The sequence below is a fragment of the Neolamprologus brichardi genome, chromosome 12 (genome assembly GCF_056152115.1).
Source record: "Neolamprologus brichardi isolate AB-2024 chromosome 12, ASM5615211v1, whole genome shotgun sequence".
Lineage (NCBI taxonomy): Eukaryota > Metazoa > Chordata > Actinopteri > Cichliformes > Cichlidae > Neolamprologus > Neolamprologus brichardi.
The window spans coordinates 12,914,777-12,934,404 of record NC_142115.1 but is presented as its reverse complement, the minus strand read 5'-3'; the positions used below and the strand labels follow the sequence as shown (position 1 = coordinate 12,934,404).

At 41.9% G+C, this 19,628-nt stretch overlaps 2 protein-coding genes across 2 annotated transcripts; both read right to left on the bottom strand.

Annotated features, from left to right (window-relative positions):
- Positions 1 to 4: 4 nt before the first annotated feature.
- On the bottom strand, positions 5 to 5,568 carry zgc:154046 (Carnitine O-acetyltransferase-like). Its single transcript, XM_006803121.3, has 14 exons — positions 5,408 to 5,568; positions 3,959 to 4,228; positions 3,654 to 3,772; positions 2,963 to 3,016; positions 2,660 to 2,825; positions 2,361 to 2,535; positions 2,072 to 2,250; positions 1,875 to 1,975; positions 1,668 to 1,787; positions 1,440 to 1,562; positions 1,210 to 1,345; positions 1,063 to 1,125; positions 843 to 980; positions 5 to 729 (listed from the first exon to the last, which is right to left on the bottom strand). The coding sequence occupies exons 1-14, from the start codon at positions 5,432 to 5,434 to the stop codon at positions 514 to 516; spliced, it is 1,887 nt and encodes a 628-aa protein (XP_006803184.2). The 5' UTR covers positions 5,435 to 5,568; the 3' UTR covers positions 5 to 513.
- A 392-nt stretch (positions 5,569 to 5,960) lies between these two features.
- On the bottom strand, positions 5,961 to 7,482 carry LOC102783441 (immediate early response gene 5-like protein). The gene has a single exon (XM_006803128.3). The coding sequence runs from the start codon at positions 7,318 to 7,320 to the stop codon at positions 6,442 to 6,444; it is 879 nt and encodes a 292-aa protein (XP_006803191.1). The 5' UTR covers positions 7,321 to 7,482; the 3' UTR covers positions 5,961 to 6,441.
- Positions 7,483 to 19,628: the final 12,146 nt, after the last annotated feature.

Sequence of the window (19,628 nt, the reverse complement as noted above, 5' to 3'; positions counted from 1 at the left end):
GAAGGCTGTTTCCCTGCAGATTTACTTACCACCATACAGTTCTTGTGGTTCATAACTGCATATTATATCTTCAAGTGAAAGTGAAATGAAAAAGGATCTTTAAGTAAGATCCTTTTTCATTAACTGTTATAACTATATGCAAATTATTTTGACCTTAAATAAACAATAAACAAACCAAAGCACTCAAAATCTTTAACTTAAGCAAGGAAAAAGTCATTTGGAAGATAGCACACAGAACTGCTGAAGTATAAAAAAGGAGGGCGTACTTATACTATTACAGTTAGTAAATCTAAAGTTCACACACACACACACACACACACCTATATATAGCTCTATCTCAATACTGATAGTCACACGGTAAACTTCCCATAATTCCTTTAAAAACTGGTTTCCCCATAGCTCCAACACACTCAGTCCATTGCAGGTCTGTGTCAGTGTGGCATTGTTCCAGGTTCAGCTACAGCCACAGCCCGGCGGGGGCACAAAAACACCGTGCCAGGTTCCTGTGTGGGATCACTGCTTGGCTGTAGCTGTGTCTTCCAAGAGAGCTCTCATGTCCAACAGTGCTTCCTCTACAGCCTGGGCAAAGTTGGCAGCATTTGTCTCCTCGCAGCTGTTAAAGGCTGTGATGGCGATGTTGATGTGCTCATCCATGGGATTGTAACACACTCCATAGCCATCTGGCACCATTGGACCAAAGCACATCACACAGTCTGTCTTGGAGCCAACCTGGACATCGGGACGGGAGGGATGAGGGCAAACATGCAAGTAAACAAATATTACAACACATTATCCCTTGCTCAGCAGTAACAGACTGGGGCTTTTCTTAGATGCAAATATACCTGGCTGGTGGAGAGATTAAAATGATTAGCCACAGCATAAGAGGTGTCCATAAATATCTCAGGTATAGAGGTCAGGTCTTCTATGCTCTGCCTCTTGAGCCCAAGGAGGTGTCTGTCAATGCCCTGCCCATGAATTGCCTGAAAAAGCAATGGTGAGCATGTTAAAGTGATATTTATCAAGTAGTTAAAAAGTGGTTGTTTTGAGGATTTCAGCACTCACGTTGTACGTGTTTTCTTTATGTGTCTGAATGGCCTTCTGCAGCAGTGCCAGCTTCTCTGCGCTCTGTTTGAACATTTACTGCTCAGTTTTAACCATCACATTTAAAATGTTACATCGCTTATGAGATCCCATCATTTTTACTAGTACCTGTTTAGCTGGGTCTTGCATTGCCTGGACAAATTCAAGCGACTCTGCAGTAGTTGAGCGGATTGCATCTGTTCGCCCATATTTGAACATTCTTAAGGAAGCACTCTCATAGGTAGAGCAGCAAATATTATAGATCCTGGATTGAAAAAAAAAAAGTATATCATGCGGTGCACTCAGTGTCTGCATCCCACAGGACCTTTTCCCCCCTTTCAAGAGAGCGGACTTCTCACCTGAAATACGCCAGCTGAAGAGCCATTTGCACAAAGGCATCTGGACTGAGCTTATGCTTCTTTGGCACATTTTTTCCAAAGTGAGAAAACACAAGCACTTTCACATCCAAGTCGTGTACCATTCTGACAAAAATGAGAAAAGAGGGAGTCAAAGAAAATGTCTGACATCAAAGCCCAAATGACAACAACAACAAGAAAACTACATTCTGACTGCACAGCATGACATACATGTTCATATTTTGTTTGGCCTTCTCAATATCTCTCTTGACCTCGGGTGTAATGTTAAAACGCAGCTTCTGGGGCATGGGCAGGGGAATCATGGGAGCGCGACGGAATTGAGTCCTCTGCCTGTTGAGAAAAACATGACCCGCCGAGTCAGTGTGAGCTCATCATAAACACGAAGAAACACTAGTCTAAAATCTGAAATAAACTTACATGTATTTAATAACGTAATCGATGAGAAACACGATGGGTGGACCCTCAGCAGGTGCATGTTCATACACCAGTCCACATGCACCGTCTTCACCAACAATGAACTGAGGACGATTTGCAGGTACATTCAAATTCTCAACCATTGCCAGAATCCTGTTTATTACTTTGGATCTGTGAGCATTGCGCTCTCTTAAACTGACCTGTAGCGTCTTATCAAACCAGCGGTTGCCACTGTTCCAACGAGCACCTCCTCCATGCAGAATCTGGGCAGCTACGCGGCTCAGATACAAGTCATCAGACACCCGCAGCATTGGAGCATCCAAACAAACTGTAAAAATACTTTTCTGGATGGCACGGACTGAGTCTTTATTCGTCCTATCTGAGAAGAAGAAAAAAAGGGGGAAATGGAACTTGTGAATCACAAGATTCTGACAAAAAATGCTTTCTATCTATGAAATACATCTGGGTGATACTGTGGCTTGTCCTCACCCTTAATCAGGTTATTATAGGCTTTTCCCCAAGTGTTGCGGTGCTGTGATGTGAGGATGCCAATCGGTTCTTTGTTAGTCTGCAAAGAGGAGTTCCAGATCTTCTCCAGCTGCATATAAATCTGATCCACTGTTAGTGCAGTGCCATCACTGTTGTACACATCTAGGACAAAAAACTAGAAGAGAAGCCGGGTTGATTCAGTAACAGATTTAGTTTATTACTCCTTTTCTTCATAATGACTATAAAAAAAATCAGGATCTTCATAAATGAAGAAAGAACTGCAGTGCCATCTAGAGTACCTGGAAGTTGTGGACCACAGTGATGTGAGTCGGAGGTGTTTTTCCACTGGCATGATTTAAAACGGTATCTCTCTTTGGTCCAGGAATACGACAAGAAGACAGGATCTGGTAATACTGGTCCATACAAAGAGGCTTCCCACTCAAATACTCTACAGGCAGAGTCTGACTACAACACAGTAACTAATATTATTCATTTGCAGTTTTGAAAAAAACAAACCAAACAAAAAACAGCTGCAGGCCATGGTGATAATGAGCTTATTGCTACAGCAGTACAATGTTTGTATTGATTTCAGGCAAACTCACTTGTCAATCATTTTTTTAAAGTCCAAAACTCCTGCAATTAATTTGGCAGCAAACCTGCAAAAAATAAAAATAAATAAATAACAAGTCAGATTATAGATTACTACACATAATGGTCAGTGTATGCTTTGTTTTGCATCAATGCTCCTAAAGCTAGCGCTCATATATAGTGTTCACAGACGGAACAAAATCAGTCATGAACTATGAATGGAGAGGAACACAGTTAAATTCTTAGAAGCTAAAAGTAAAAACAAAACAAAAACAAGCACAGCTTGTTTACCACAGTCTCATATGTTTGGCACATATATTCTTATCATCTTCATTGTTATTTTTGCATTACATCTCCATGGTGCCCCTATGTTCACGGCATATCCCATGGGTCACAGCATTCAAAAACAGCTGAGCAATGGTATGAGAAGCCCTGGGGCTTTAAATAGCCAGCATGTGGAGAGAAGACTGTGCAAAGGTCAGCTTAAAATGAGCTTGTACTGTAACTTCAACACAAAGTAAATCACTTTTTAAAACAGCTTAATAGCTGTGGTTATATTCAGACAATTAAACTTTATAACTGGTACTGCTGGAGCCCCGAAAATTTACTGCACGCATTACAAGTGCTGGGTTTTTTTAGTGTTTGTGGGCCTGTGATTATTAAGATAAGCAGTTTGGATACTGTACGTGCATGCTGGTTTCTCACCTCATTTGACCTTGACGATCATGAAAGTGCATCTGCGGCAGGACTACTCCAGGGCTGGTGTAAACTGCCACTGGCATACGGCAATCCAGGTAGGCCGACTGCATCCACCATTCTGTTAACTACACAAACACAGCTGTAGTCAGACCAGGGTGAAAAAAAGAATTACTTTAATTTCTTAAACAGCCAAATTAAACATGTATTTAGTGTATGTAATTACAAAAGACAGATTCTTCTGTCAAAAGACTGCTTTTACACTCATCATGTCTACGCTGATACATAAAAGTTAAATAAATCCAATTATCTACCCAGTTGTCCGTCTTGCGTGCCCGCCTTTCCAGTCCCTTTTGAAGCCTTTCTCCTACACCACCCTTAAGGAACTCCTGTACCACCTTCCTGGTGTGATCCATCTCTTCATCACTGACGAGGGGCTCCAAAGCTGCGAGGTAGCGCTCACACGTTTGATTCAAGGGTGGCACAGGTAGCTTAGGCAGACCCTCTTGGTGTGTCAAGGGCCTTGCAAGGATCTGCGTTACGGTTCTGACTAGGTGACATGGCTTCACCATACCTGGCCGCATCTATAAGATAATATCTTGTTAAGTTAAAAACTCTTCTGTTTTTTCTGCTATTACACATTAAATTGGAGTATTACAAATGGATTTAGAAAGTCTAGAAAGTTGAAGGTGTCATTGCTATTTGAAGTGGCTCATATTGTAGCCCAACAGACAGTTAAATATATAAATAGCCCAGTACATTCATACATGAGTGTGAATACTGAAATGTAATCTTACTGATAATCTCACTGGGGCTCGTTAACCCTGCAGATTAATTGAATATCTTTAACCTGAAGTGTCAACATGTTGTTTAGTGCATGCAATCTAAGACTGCAGACATTAATGAGTCGCTGCAAACAGGTTTAAGCAAGAACCAGCTTCGGGCATTGTGAACAACGGTAAATAACTTAGACAGGCTCGTGCTTTACAGTGAGATGATGATTTGGTGCATGAAAACGGACACCAAAACAACCGACAGAAGCAGCTATACTATTCGGACTAACTGGTGTTAGTCTCTGCCAGGTTATAAATAGGTTGACACAGTTGAACCTTCGGATGGAAGCTACAACAAAAACACACCAATATAAAGTCGTTATACGATTTATTGACCAAAATTAAGAAGATACATTCCTTTGATATCCCATTTGATTTAATATTACTCCAAATAAGGTTGAATTAAATACGTAACGGTTAGAAAAAAATGTAGGGATATTTATGTCAAGCTGGAACACGACAATTAACTTCCGGTTAGCGATATCAAAATAAAGTTATTGCTAAATATTTTTGTGTATTTATTGCACTCCACCACAGAAAAGATGGAAGAATGTGGATAATACTGGGGGGATGACTCCGAGTCGACTAAACCTGCCGTCACATTGCTGTTTCCCATGTCACGAACTAAGCTAACGCTAAGTTACTCTATGCTACGCTAAGCTAACGCTATGCAAAATGTTAGCTAACCCCCTCCCCGAAAAAAATAAAAAATACTCCGTTATATTCCTTAACGCACAATTTAAGTGCACACGTTGGGTGAACGTAAGTTACATTTTAACCTACTGTTGCCACATTGTTGCTATTCTGCACAGCGCCCCTCCCTCTTCACTCACTCACTTGACCTGATGTCGCAAAATCAAACGTAACGTTACTGCGCTTTTTTAACACGCACTTAAAACACACGCAAAGGGAGAAAAAAGGAGGACTCACCGCGGCTCTGACAAAAACACCCAGCATCTTGTCAGACGGACGCGCTAAAAACTTGAACTGTCCCGGGAATATAGATGGGGAAACCTTCGGGCAGTCATGTCTCAAGGACAAGCACTCTGCGCTCAGCTGTCCGCCCCCCGTCGGATACAGCAAACAAAACAAGCGCTCTCTCTCCTCGAAAAGTCGTGTTTTTCTAGGTGGAGTTTGGCACACGTGAGACTGCTGTTTCAAAACAAATAATTACACTAAACCTCTACCCGCATGAAAGCTTCCTCAGCTCATTGTTTTATTCATTTTAGGAAAAATGGATTCAAATGCTCCACAAGAGCTGCTAATAAGCATTTGTCTTTTACTACTTCTGGTTATTGTGTTCTGAAATTGCATATTAAAACCTCCAAGTTCAGTGAAATGTTGGCACATTTACTACTACTAATAATAATAACTGTAATAATAATAATAATAATAAGAAGAAGAACAAAAACACAAGATCTGTCTGTATTTCTAAGTTGATCGCGGCGCCCTCTTTCCAAGTAATTTCAAGTCAATGCATGTGTGTTTTTAGACGGTTTGTTTTATTGATTAATCAAAGCAGGCCCTGATATAAATATATATTTACATAATAAGAATAAGAATTCTCGTTGAACTGTTGCACGAAGCTGCACAGATCTTCTCTGGCCACATGGTGGTAGTCGTCCAACATCTTTCCAAGGAGAAAACAGCATTCACTTATTTCTCCAGGAAATACAAACCAGTGACTCCGGTTTTCCCGCAGAAAAAAATAATTTAAAAAAATCACCACCACTAAGTAATATTTAAATAAAGGTTACAGTTTAGTCATGCTGTGTAGAAATTATTCGCACTAGCACAGGAAATGTCAATGTGCAAAAAGTAATGGAAATGCATATGACCATTCGGTATAATTTCAGCACTGTTTTTGTATAAAAAGTCCAAGAGAACTGCAGTCGTGTCATGATTTATTTAAAAGCAGCAAAATAAAACGATACAAAGAAATTAAAAACACACAGTCATACATATCAAAATGCTTCGATTGCTCTGGTCCAGCCGCTGCCTGTTAACAGCGTGTGTTTTAAACAAATTGTTTGAGTGGCGAATATTTGCTCAAGGTCCGTTTGCTGCCAACTCACAAACTCAGATAGCCCACCTGAGCCCAGCACCGAGATCAGGTTGGAGATGTTTGTGCTGTCCAACTGGTCAGAGTCTGAATGTGAATCATCATCACTCCTCATTCTTTTACACGGCACTGGCGCAAAGTCTGGCAAATAAAACTCTGGATCAACGATATGATAACTTATGTCAATCTTTCGCTTTTTTGTGTAGCACTGCGCGCCCTGCGGCTGTTTGGGCTGCGCGCAACAGTCTGTGTGGAAGTATCCGTTCGTGACAGTAGTCACCACATGGGTGTCCAAGTCCAGGACAGTCTTTTGGTTGGCTTGCGTGTTCGGGATAGATAACTCCCAGGAGGATTTGTCCGCACAGCTCCAACAGGCGTCCGAAACCATGAGGTCAGAGTCACTCGGTGAATCCATTGCGCAGGCAGATGCGCCTTGGTGCGCCACCTCTGCAGGCTGACCGTTGGGCTGGTGCGCTCCGCAGTGCCAAGTGTCCGACTCAACCCCAGTAAAGTTGCAGTAGAAGTCATCAGCCAACTCCGTGAAGCTCCCCGTCCATTCGAGGTATTCTTGCCTTTCTCGGACTACGGTTACATCCTCGTACGGATTCGTTCTCTGCATCTGCGACAAGTTTTTGCTCATGTAGAACTGCCTGGCGTTTCTCAGTACGTACGTTACCAGTAAGTTCTTGTGGAGCTTGATGCCTCCTCTCTGCGTCCTGGAGCTTTGGATTTTCCTCAAAGAAATGGAGATCAGATTCTGTGCTTCAAATGCACACTCCATCCTCAGTCGGGCCACCCTTTCTTTGCTCTCGGTCTCTCAAATCGTTTGTTTCCAAACTGGAGAAATAGTGATGCCTTTAGTTGAGATTCCTATCAGATTCGTGTAGACTGTGTCCATAGCGCTCCATGTCTTCCCAGTAAGGGCATGGATTTGCAACTCTCATCTTTCCTTGCCACGCCCTCACGTACACATTGTCCAATGGGAGGGAGGAGGTGCTTCTGTTATACGCAAATATCACTACTAGCCTCATTCAAAATGCACGTAGGAGCAGGCAAGCTGGATTTCACTAAATATGATCTTTTTAAATCTCAGTGCAGACAAATAAGAGACTTTGGAGTCCGCACTAAAACAGAAAGCAATGGAAGGTGGAAGAACAAGCAGAGGCGAATGTAGCGGGGTAATACAATAGAGTGAGATAGTGTAATGGGATGTAATTTATAAATATAACATGTACTAACATGTAATAACAAATAAGAAAAATATTAGATGATGTGGATGTAGAATATAAGTAGAGAGGATGAACATTAAAACAGAGTTAAGCTTGCATTTTATAATATCAACATTATCTACTTTACTCAGTTTCTTGACTGTTCCAATCATGTATCTTATTATTTTCCAAAACAGTTTATTACTTTATCATTTTATATACTGAGGATTCTTTGTCTACTATATTGTTACATTTTATATTACAATGTGCTACCACAGTACAACACTATACTATACTACATTTTATGGCTGCTTGATGGCAAAAATCACAATTACACTTAACAGGATCAAAGCTGAGATTATAACGATTGAATCTAAAAGATAAAAAACTGATTCTATTATTTATTTAATTGTCTTTTAAACAGCTGGTTTATGAGAACTTAATTTTAAAAAACTGCCCTAATTCCACAAAATCAACTAAATAAATACATTTAAAACAAATAATAAGGTGAACTAAAGAAGTTTGGGAGGGAACAATATCACTATATTATATGGTATATTGCAATATAATATGATATGACACTATAAAACATGGTACTATGCCACGTTATTCTACATTATACTATAGTAATCCAAAGTTAGGTCCAAAGGTTGTTGGATAAAGATGCTATTTTTTATTTTTTTTATTTTGCCTCTGTACACCACCATGATGAATTTTAAATTAAACAATCAAGATGCAGATTTTCAGCTTTGATTCCAGACGTTTAACAAAAGTATTACATTAACTGTTAAGGAATTAAAACCATTTTCATATATACATATATTTAGTCCCCCATTTTTAGATGTGCAAAAGTAAATCGACAAACCTTGAAGATTTGTGTTAATACTTGGATGAAAATCATTTGCAATCAATGACTGCCCGAATCCTAGAACTCATGGATACACCCAAAATGCTGTGTTTCCTCCTTTGAGATGTTCTGCCAGGTCTTTACTGAAGCTGCCATCAGTTGCTACTTGTTTGTGGTTCTTTCTGCCTTCAGTTTTATATTTAACAACTGAAAAGCATGCTCTACTGGGTCCAGATCAAGTGACTGACTTGCTCAGTGAAGTATATCCTATTTCTTTGTCTTGAGAAACTCTTGGGTTTCTTTTGCAGTTTCCTTTGGCTCATTATCCAGTGTTGTCTGATCAGTTTTTAAGCATTTAGTTGTACCCAGCAGTAAGTATAGCCCTGTACACTTCAGAGTACTTCAGTACACTTCATAATACTACTTTTATAAGCAGTCTACTTCAATCAATAAACACTAGTTACTCGGTTCAATTGGCAGCCATGTCCATGGCATAATAATGCTTTTCCTAACCTTTCCATTTCCATATTTTTCTTTCCCCATCATTCTGGTACAAGTTAATCTTGGTTTATTTTCAAAATAACTTATTTTTTCCAGAACTGTGCAAGTTTTTTTTAAATGTCTTCTGGTAAAGTCTGTCCCTCTTGTTCTTGAGTGTAACCAGTGGTTTGCATCTTCTTGTAAATCCTCTGTATTCGTATTCACGAAGGTCTGCCTTGATTGTAGACACTGAGAATGAAACACTTACCTTCTCAAGACTAGTCATGATGAGGTTAGATGGTTGTAATTCTTAAACAGTTAATGTAAAATGTTTGTTAAACCCTGTAAATTAAAGTTGAAAATCTGTGTAGAGTATGGTTTCTCTCTATTTATGCTCTATAAAAATCACCTCTACAGCTTATTTATTTATTTATTTATTTCTATCTTTTATTCTGACATTTTCCCCACTAGCATTTCACTCATATTGCCATTTAGCTATATGTTACTGTATTGAGTTTACTTGTCTCATTTTTCCTGTGATTGTAACAAATAAAGCCCCTCTGCACATTTAGTTTGGCTGCTTTTCGTGTTGGTATATTAATTACAAATGTGCTCGGTGATTTTTTTTTTTAAAGTACTTTCTTTGTTAGAGACTCACAGTTACAGTTACAGGTATCCGATCTCCCAGTTTTCCCTAAAGCCACTTTTACTCTGTCTTTCAATACACTAGAATATGCTGCCCATTAAGCTGTAGTTTACAGGATTATTCTTATTTCACATTAATATAATAAACCTATTATCTGTGCTCTGATTAAACCAAGGCACCTTAACAGTCTAGGATCTATGTTTTATATTCTATGTTACTTGATGATGATGAAAAGGTTGGGTATGGGAACATGACTATATTCTATGTAACTGTATGAAGAACGTAATGTAACAAGTCACCAAATTCAAGAATTATATAAATATGTTGTTACTTGTGTTACAAGGTTCTTCACTTATCTGTGCACATGGCGGAAAGAAAGAAAAGAAAGAAACAAATCATTTTTTTGATTTGGTTTCAGTTTCTGTGCAGGAGGAGGGCCACGGTGGAGTGGTACAGCAATACAGGTTGTGATCAGTGGAGCTATGGACATTACTTTTATGGTTTTTTTGCTCAAAAGGATGAAACCATGATGGTAAATTGGAAACTGCATCAAGGACATAAACAATCACATTATAGTGCTTACAAAACTTTGGCTCTTTGCATGCATCTGCACAAACAGCATGCAAACACAAAGGTAGCCAAGAAGCCAGATTGATATTAATGCTTAGTGCATGCGGACCCCAGCCCAGCAGCCAGAGCCTGATCTTCAACAGGTAACAAAAGCAGTGATGAGCAGTCCAGCTTGAAGTCTCTGTTTTTATCAGTTCATGTTTCTAAAATAGGACCACTCTCTTTGGGCTGGTTTTTACCTTTTCTTTCCGTTGTTACTTTTTTGATCAAACATAAGCCTAAAAGACAGATGTTATGTCTGTCCTCGTTAGGGTAGGGGTTTGTGTTGGTGTGTGGGACTGGAGCCTCGGGTTTAAGCTGTAAACTGACTATGTCATTATGAGACATTTATGTGACCTTTCACGGAGTAATGAGAAAGTCTTGTAATGAGCAGTCTAACTACTTTAATTTAATTTTTTTTTAAGTAATATGTAATACGTTACTTTCGCTTCCGCTTCTAAAGGGTCTGCTCCATTTTTTCCTCCTGCCACATCTCTGCCACTTTTTTTTGCGATTTTGTTGTGATACTAGATCCCACCTGCAAGTAATTTCAGTGATATGGATGGGTGGCTCCTTTACTAAGTCTATGCCCCATCTAACACTACCAGTCTTGCTTTGTTTTAATCAGGTCACTCATTCCCTTCACAGTCTTATAGATTTCAGTGCCAAGTAAACTTAATGCACATAGAAGTAGCCAAACCACTAGCCGTCCCATTCATTCCGCTGCAACCTCCCATTCCTGCCACTGTTCTCAATAATCAAGTTTTTGCTCTGATCACTCATGAGACAGAACCAGTCCACTTAATCTAATCCGGTAATCATTTGAAGACTCTTTCATTCTACATTTTTGATTCCCCAGAGACCCCTCTGATCCTTGGTTATCCATGGCTAAAGAAACACAACCCCCATATAGACTGGTCTGGTGATAAGATCGCAAGCTTTTCTGTCTTGCCAACTGCCTAAAATCGGTACTACCTTCCGGTTCACACAAACCTTCCTCACCAATCATTCCACCCCCCATATCTGTCCTCCAACCCTAAAGAGTACCACAACCTCCAAGAAGTTTTTAATAAAGACAAAGTCTTGTCACTTCCCTCTGTCAGGCCCTACGATTGTACCACTGACCTTCTCCCTGGGGCTCTGTTACCCTCTGGCTGCCTCAACAACCGGTCTCAGCGAGGCAATGGAAAAATATATTTGTGCGTCATTGGCTGCCGGCATCATCCATCCTTCCTCCTCCCCGGTAGGTGCTGACTTCTTCTTCATTGCCAAGAAAAGTAAGACACCTGCATTTATTATAGGGGATTAAACAACATTACAGTTAAAAACAAGTGTCCATTACCACTCATCAACTCCGCTTTTGAACACATCCACAGGGCCACTACTTTCGCCAAACTAGACCTCTGAAACACTTATCACCTCGTTCATATGAGGGAAGAGGATACATGAAAGACTGCATTTAATATGCCATTGGGACATGTTGAGTACTTGGCGATGCATTTGTAAATGATGTGTTGAGGTATTTTTTTTGAACATTTTTGTCTTTGTATATTTAAATGACGTTTTTTATTTCTTCCATGTCCCTTGAGGAATATCAGATCCATGTTCATAGTGTCCTACAACGTCTCCTGGAGAACTGCCTGTACGTCGTGACAGAGAAATGTGAGTTTCACTCTTCCTTGATCTCTTTTCTGGGTTATATTTTGGCAGGAGGACAGACCCCCTGAAGGTAAGGGGCGGAAAAAAAATGTCCTACTCCCACGTCTCTAAACCATCTTCAGCGTTTTCTTGGATTTGCCGACTTCTACCGCCATTTTATCAGGAACTACAGTCAGGTAGCCACAGCTCTTACTCATCTCAACTCTACCAAAATCCCCTTTGTTTGGTCCCCAGAAGCTGAGGCAGCTTTGTCAAACCGAAACAACTCTTCAGCTCTTCTGTACCCGTCCTTGTCCACCCAGATATCGTGAAGCAGTTTATTGTGAAAGTGGACGTCTGTGATTCAGTTCCTGGAGCTGTGCTCGCTCAGCAGTCTGGACCTCAAGGTAAGCTGCAGCCTTGTGCTTTTTTCTCTCACTGACTAACACCCCCAGAACAAAATTATGATGTACGAGATTGTGAGTTACTCGCTGTCAAGTTAGCCTTAGAGGTATTGCCACGTTGGCTAAGAGGAACCGAACAACCGTTTATTATTTGGACCAACCATAACTTACCCTAAAGCCACCAAGAGGCTCAATGCTCACCAGGCTCATTGGTCTTTGTTTTCTGGCCGCTTCAGTTTCTTCATTTCTTATCATCCAGGTTCCAGAAATATAAGATCCACTGATTCTCTTCCAACAACAACCAGATTCTCTTCCTTTTTTTTTTTTTTTTTTTTTTTTTTTTTCCGCCTGTCCCATTTGGTTCTTTAGCCGTCAGAATTGTTGTCTGAAGACCAACAAGGATACCCAATGGATTTATTTTGCCAAATGGATCATCATGGCATTGCCGTATTGGTCCATTTGATCGACCTTTGTTTTTATTATTTATTTTATTTTCAGTTGTTACAGACGGGACAGACATGAGTGAGGGATAGGAAAGGGAGAAAGAAAGAGGAAGGAAAAGAAAAACAAAAGGGGAGAGGGACAGTGAGAAAGGGGGGAAGAAAAAATATCTCCGGGATCACCTGTTGAGAGAAAAAGAATAGAAAACAAGCAAAAAAACAAAACAAAGCAACATACTATACACAACACCATCGCATTAATCTAGCTAAGTGTAAACAGCAGTAAATACTAAATATTGAATGTTGTTGTGCAGCACGCAGGACAGACAGCGCACAATGTGCTTTGAAGTAGCAGCCAAGAAAGGTGTGATTCAAGTCTACGAACAGTGAACACCCGTGTGCACACCTGTGTGGATCGGCGCGCTTGTATTCAAATGGTTTCCCCATGTAATGGTCTGCTAGAGGATGTAGAGAGCCATAGCCCCGTCCCCCCAGGGCATGAAGCAGGCATGGAGGAGATCCAGGCCCCAGACATCCAGAGGCCCCAGAGTGCAAGAGCCCAAGGAGGACCACCGGAGGGGCATCCGTGCCACCTTCATGGGAAGGGCTGAGGATCCCCAGACGAGGGGTCACCCAGTAGCCACCGGGCAGAAGCTAGAGGGGGCTGCACCGGCGTGCCCGCCGGCTCCGCCGGCAGCCAGCTGTGCCAGAGTGAACCGAGCCGCAGGCACAGAGGCCGGAGGCCCGAGGGCCCCCCGCGCCCCGGAAGAGGCCTGACCGAGCAGCAGACACCAGGCCCCGCCAAGTAGCCACCGGGAGTGAGCTGGTACATACCCGAGCGCCCAGCCCCGGACACCAAGAACCAACAATGCACCGACCCCTGAGGGCATCAGTCACCGGCAGGGAGTGTGGTGAGGGGAGATAGGCCTCCACACTTTGGAGGGCCTTGGAGTTCCCAGAGAGGTGGAGTCTAAGACCCGACCTGACATATAGACACAGACAAACAGGCACACACAGACACAGACATGCATTCCCACCCTCATGCACACATATACAAACACTCAGCACTCACCCAACGTAGGAATAAACGTAAATGGACATGTACACACAATCACACTCCCCAAACATACTCTATACCCCGGGTCCAGGTATCCACCCCCAGAGATGGAAACAGCACCCAGACCCAAGAGATGTTACCCTTCCCTCCGGGGTGGAGGCAAGCAGACCGCCCCAGGCTCCGCAGCAGCAGGGAGGCCAATCGGACAGCCAGCATCTCTTCCCAGCCCCCCCGCCCCGATGGCTAGCAGAGAACGGGGGTGTGTTAAGACCCCATACCTCCCTCCTCTCGCTCAAGTGTAGTGTTGCTGCGTGTTGCTCTAAAGTGTATTTAAAACAAGGGAGAGCATGGTGCTGCTGCCAGAGAGCAGCAGGTGTTAGCACGGCCCCTCCCGAGAACCCTCAATGTCTACATGGATTTAAAATTGAGAGGTGGGCACCGGCGCCAGAGGTAGGTTTGAATACACAGACCGTCTACTGGACGCCGTTAACGTGCCCACCCTCAAGGCCCTATATATATATATATATGTGTGTGTGTGTTATGAGAGTGTAAGTAATGTGGATGTCTAAGTTGTGAGATAAAATTGAGGCACAGGTGGCCAGAAGAGGACAGAGGGGGGGGGAATGTCTCCCCTGCACCCTGGTGACACACCCGCACCCCAAAGCCCTACCTGTGTGGGTGGGTGTGGTGGAGCGGGAAGAGGGAGGCAGCCGGGGATGGGGAGGAAAAGAAGGGAGGGGAGGGTGTCCCTCCCTAGGGCCAGCTCCCCCGCTGACCCCAATATGCACCCCCGTCCCCTGGTATCCACCAAGGCAAGGGAGCCCAGGCCCATCCAGACCGGGGCCTACGGCAGCAGCACCGCCAAGCCCCACAGGACCCGGGGCAGCCCACCCCACCCCACCGCAGAGGAAACTGTACCCACCCCAACATTCAATCATCTCCCAGACTACACAAGACACAGACACCCAGGTTAAGTTTATTCTCCACCTCTCCTATGTCTCTCCCCCACCTGCAGAGTGGACTCCTGCAAAGATGGAACAACCTCCCTGCCGGTTCAAGAGCCCCCCGGTTAGGCCGATGCACAAGAGGCCCCCTGCGCCAGGGCTGAGCCCCCGTGCACCCACCCGCCCACAACCTCGGCGACACACCGACGAGGACCGAAGCCCCCAAGGCCCAGCCAGAGCCCCAGCACGGAGGCGAAGCACCCCCGAACCCCAAACCCCCACGCCCGCCCCGGATCCACTCAGGGGCAGCCAGGCCACCAGGCCAGTAACCTACGTCCGCCAGCACAGACCATCCTCCAGCCCCGCTGCACGCGGCCACGAGGAGAACAACCTCTGAGAGCGACCAGAGCCACTAACCAGGTTATGAACACAACCCCCGGGTTAAGCCCTCCAGGGATAACGTCTCTAGGGGTCCTCCAGGTGCCCTAAGCCCATCCCAACCTCCACATCAACCACAATAGCCAAGGCGGGACCAAACCACGACCCCCCACCCCCGCTAGGTGATGGAGCCGATCAAAGGAGCCCAGAGGGATTGATCTAATGTGATTCTCTTCCAATTCTCTTCCAACACCGACCAGTCAGAACCTGAGAACATCCTCCCATTACCATGTAGACTGGGCTCCCTCACCCGGGGAATCGAGGAGACAATTCACCAGGCTCTTCTGGATGAACCAGACCTGGTTTCCAGCCCTCCCAATAGACACTATGTTCTCAGTCTGCCCGATCCACCATCATTAATTGGATCAACGACCCTCTGGCCTTCTCCAACCATTAGCCATCCCTTGGATTGGCAGCATCACAATGCTGACCACTGCCAGATGCTTGCTTCCAGGTATGAACCCGGACAGAAGGCATGGTTCACCACATACTCCCGTCTCACCATTGTTTATTCTTGTGTTTACAATAAAACATGTGAAAACCTTACGCTGCTGCCACATACTTTTTCCTCGGTTCTCAGGAGGATATAACAGGAGAGTTAAAGACCCAAAAAGCTCATGTCATGGGCTTTCTTGCTTCCGCTTGCAAAGACCATAAAAAGGTTTAAAAAAGAAGAAGCAATGCAACATGATTAAAATACAAATGAAGTAGAATAAAAATACACATAAAGTGTCTGATCATTACCAAATCAGTGGCTAATATGAAACCAAATATATAATAATTTATGTAAGGTACTGCCATTTCATTTTTATTTATTTTTTTTATAGTGAAACAGAAATCTGGGGTTAGGGACTCTTTATACTTTGACACTGTCACCAGTCTTATAAACAATTTTTTGTAACCCTAAATCCATGCAGAGAGTTGGCAAACGTAACATGTATAACCACTAATAATATTTCTATGTGCAAAATGGGGACAATTGTTTATGAAAAAAGACACGTGAATCAAACTCAGTATTGTAAAATACAACATAATACTCTTCTGTTAAACTACATTCCTGAGCCTGCACATGTGCCAATTTGCACTTTACAATATTAACAGAGCATGATACCCATAATAGTGACTGTCATCCTGATCCACCTATTTGGCAGGAAATCAAAGTCACATCCAGGTGTTGATGTAAGCCATCTGTGTCTATGTGTACATACAAACAGATGTGGGGCACAGATGTCAGATAATTTCTCTACAAAGAGCTTTTAGACACATCAGAGTTCATTCACACTAGACCTGCTGTTAGAGGCAATCCTAATAATATAACTGTTAGTGTCAGACTGTACATTCATAATTTACTGAGAGCAAAGCCACTCTAAATCCACGGTGTATCTAGTCACACTAAGTTGGCTTTTAAAGAATTGTATTAGCTCAAGCTACTATAGCACAGCATAGTAACCCAAATGTACCCAGTTCACATATCTTTGTTATTTTTTCTGTTTAGTTGAATTACTGCAAGTAGGGAAATTTCTTGAATTAAATTCAAAGAATGCCACTGATAAAAGTTCACTGAGCAATTGGGTTATTAATTATTGTTCTTTCAGTTCTCACCATAATAATTATTATTGTTATATTTGCCATAATCAGGCAGCCACAAAGTATAGTAAAGTATAGCTTTAGGGAATATATGGTGACTGTGGCTCAGGAGGTAGAGCAGGTCATCTAGTCATCAGAAGGCTGATGGTTTGATTCTTGGCTGGTCCAGTCAGCATGCCAAAGTATCCCTGGGCAGGATGCAGAACCCCAAGATGCTTCCGATGTGTGCATTGGAGTGTGAATGCAAGATAGAAAGCACTTAGATGCAGAAAAGAAATAAATGGGTCAATTTACCAAATTTGCAATATACAGTTAGCTCCATGAGGTTTCCCCACATTGGAATTTAAATCAAACAATCAATATGTGACTAAAGTACAGACTTTCAAATTTAATTTAAGGGGTTAAACAAAAATTTGGCATAAACTGATTAGAAATTGCAGCTATCAGTATAGACAATCCCTCAGTCTGAGAGGCTGAAAAGAAACTGGATAATTGACTGACAGTTTCATGGTCCCTTGTTATTTCATGACAAATAGACAGTGTTGGGAAGGTTACTTTTAAAATGTATTCCATTACAGAATACAGAATACATGCCCCAAAATGTATTCTGTAACGTATTCCGTTACGTTACTCAAGAGAGTAACGTATTCTGAATACTTTGGATTACTTAATATATTATCATGCTGTTTACAACTACATGAATGTACTATTGCTGTGATTTATTACTGTTACTGAAGGTCCGCGGCTCTGAACCGTAGTAAAGGGACCTCTGGCTAATACGGTGGGTTCTGTGTCGGGCTCGTAGCCGAAAACTAGCTTTACTTTGTTGTCTGGGTCAACTTTGCTAGCGAGAGACAGAGAGAGGCGTTGAAAGGCTGCTCCAACGGAACTTATTGTTTCAGAGGAAAACACGAACACGGTGTACAGTTGAGTCTTAATAGCTTACTTACAACTGGGCTCGTCAGGCTCTCTTCTTGGCTGCAGTGGTTATTATTATATTTACATGCATACAGCTCCCGTTTTTGCTCCATGACAGCTCATACTTTTCCTTTTTCTCCCTCCCTCGCTCACAGACACATAACGTGTATGGCGGTCCATTCTCCCTGCAGCACGGACTACACTGCCTATGATGCTACATTCTTTAGCGCTATACCTGTAGCATTCTGCCTATTAGCTTAGCACAACAACAACAAAAAGGCCTCTCTCAGAGAGAGAGCGTCACCCTGTAACCATGGCAACCGTAACGCTGTCGCCTGGAACAACAGAACGTAGCTGTCAAACAAAACCCAAACAGTCCTGACCCACCACAATATGAAACAGGAAAGTACCGCCGTGTAATCCATTTATTTCAACAAGGTAACTGTATTCTAAATACCACCTTTTTAAACAGTAACTGTAACGGAATACAGTTACTCATATTTTGTATTTTAAATACGTAACGGCGGTACATGTATTCCGTTACTCCCCAACACTGCAAATGTAACATCTGAAGATAATTCAGAGTTTGTAGTCATAGCTTTGCAGTGTAGGTAAAACTTAAGAAGTGTTCAAATAACCAATCTAGTACATTCTTAAAAAAGAAGGAATGCACTGGAAAGCTCAGCAACACCAAAAGTCCGGAAAGACCACAGAATAGGTTACATTGAAAGCGCATGATGACAGACTTATGTCCACGCTTAAGAAAGACAACTTTTCACCAGCTAACCAAGTCAAGAACACATATTTAAACTTCTGTTTGTTTTGGCAATTACTTTTGAGCCTTAAATAAGGGACTGTTTTTAAAAATAGGCGTAATTGCTAAGCAGTTAATGCTAAGTTTTTGTAAAACCCTTTGAATTAAAACTGAAACTCTGCACTTCAATCAGATTTTAATTGTGTGAATTAAAATCCATTGTGCCGGTGTCCAAAGGCAAAACTGTAAAACGTCTGTCTTCTGTGTCTTTGTCCAACATTTTTATATGTATATGTTATATGTACAATCTAGGCATAGTGATATTGGAACTAACTGCAGAATATAACTACATAATTTATAAATCAGATCCCATAGACCACCTACAGTTGATAAAATGTCTTTGCTATGAAGTAGGTTAAATAGTTGAAAACTGAGCTACCGAATTTCATACAAAAGTGTGAAAGAGAAGGCACACATTTATGTTTGGAAATTTTTAATCTAAGCAAATATTCCTGGACATTTTTGAACGATTTCTAGTGAAATTGTGAGTCTCTTTTATTTATCAGCAGTTTGTTGTTACTTCATACAGCTACAGTTTGACTACTACTGAGACCAAAAGATAGATATGAGTTCATCTTCTGTTTTTACAAAAGAATTCGTAATTGGGATTTAAATTACATTGATGCTTTAGTAGCCTAAAGTTATTGAATAAATATGTAAAATCCATGCCGATACTTTGAACATTGATTTTTTTTTTGTACTGTAACAGAAACAGAATCTGATATTTTTATTCCAGATTTCCCCTTAATGTTGACAAAGTACTAGAAACACTGGCTACACTGCAAGGTAACACAGCCACACTACGAATTACCGCTTCGAAAGCTCACAGAGCTGAGTTGACATGAATACAGTAAACATAAACAAACCTTTAAAAGTAAGTAAAACCAAAGTTTAAAAAGTGCTGTAAGCATTACTTCCAGCTTTCCATTAGACAAGCATTTTTGTGTGTTTCCAGTTAATACTTAAAAAAATAACTAATAATGCATCATTATAGTGCACACTTTAAGTGATAAATCTTAAATAATATTCAGTATGTTCCTGAATGAAGTAGTAAACCTC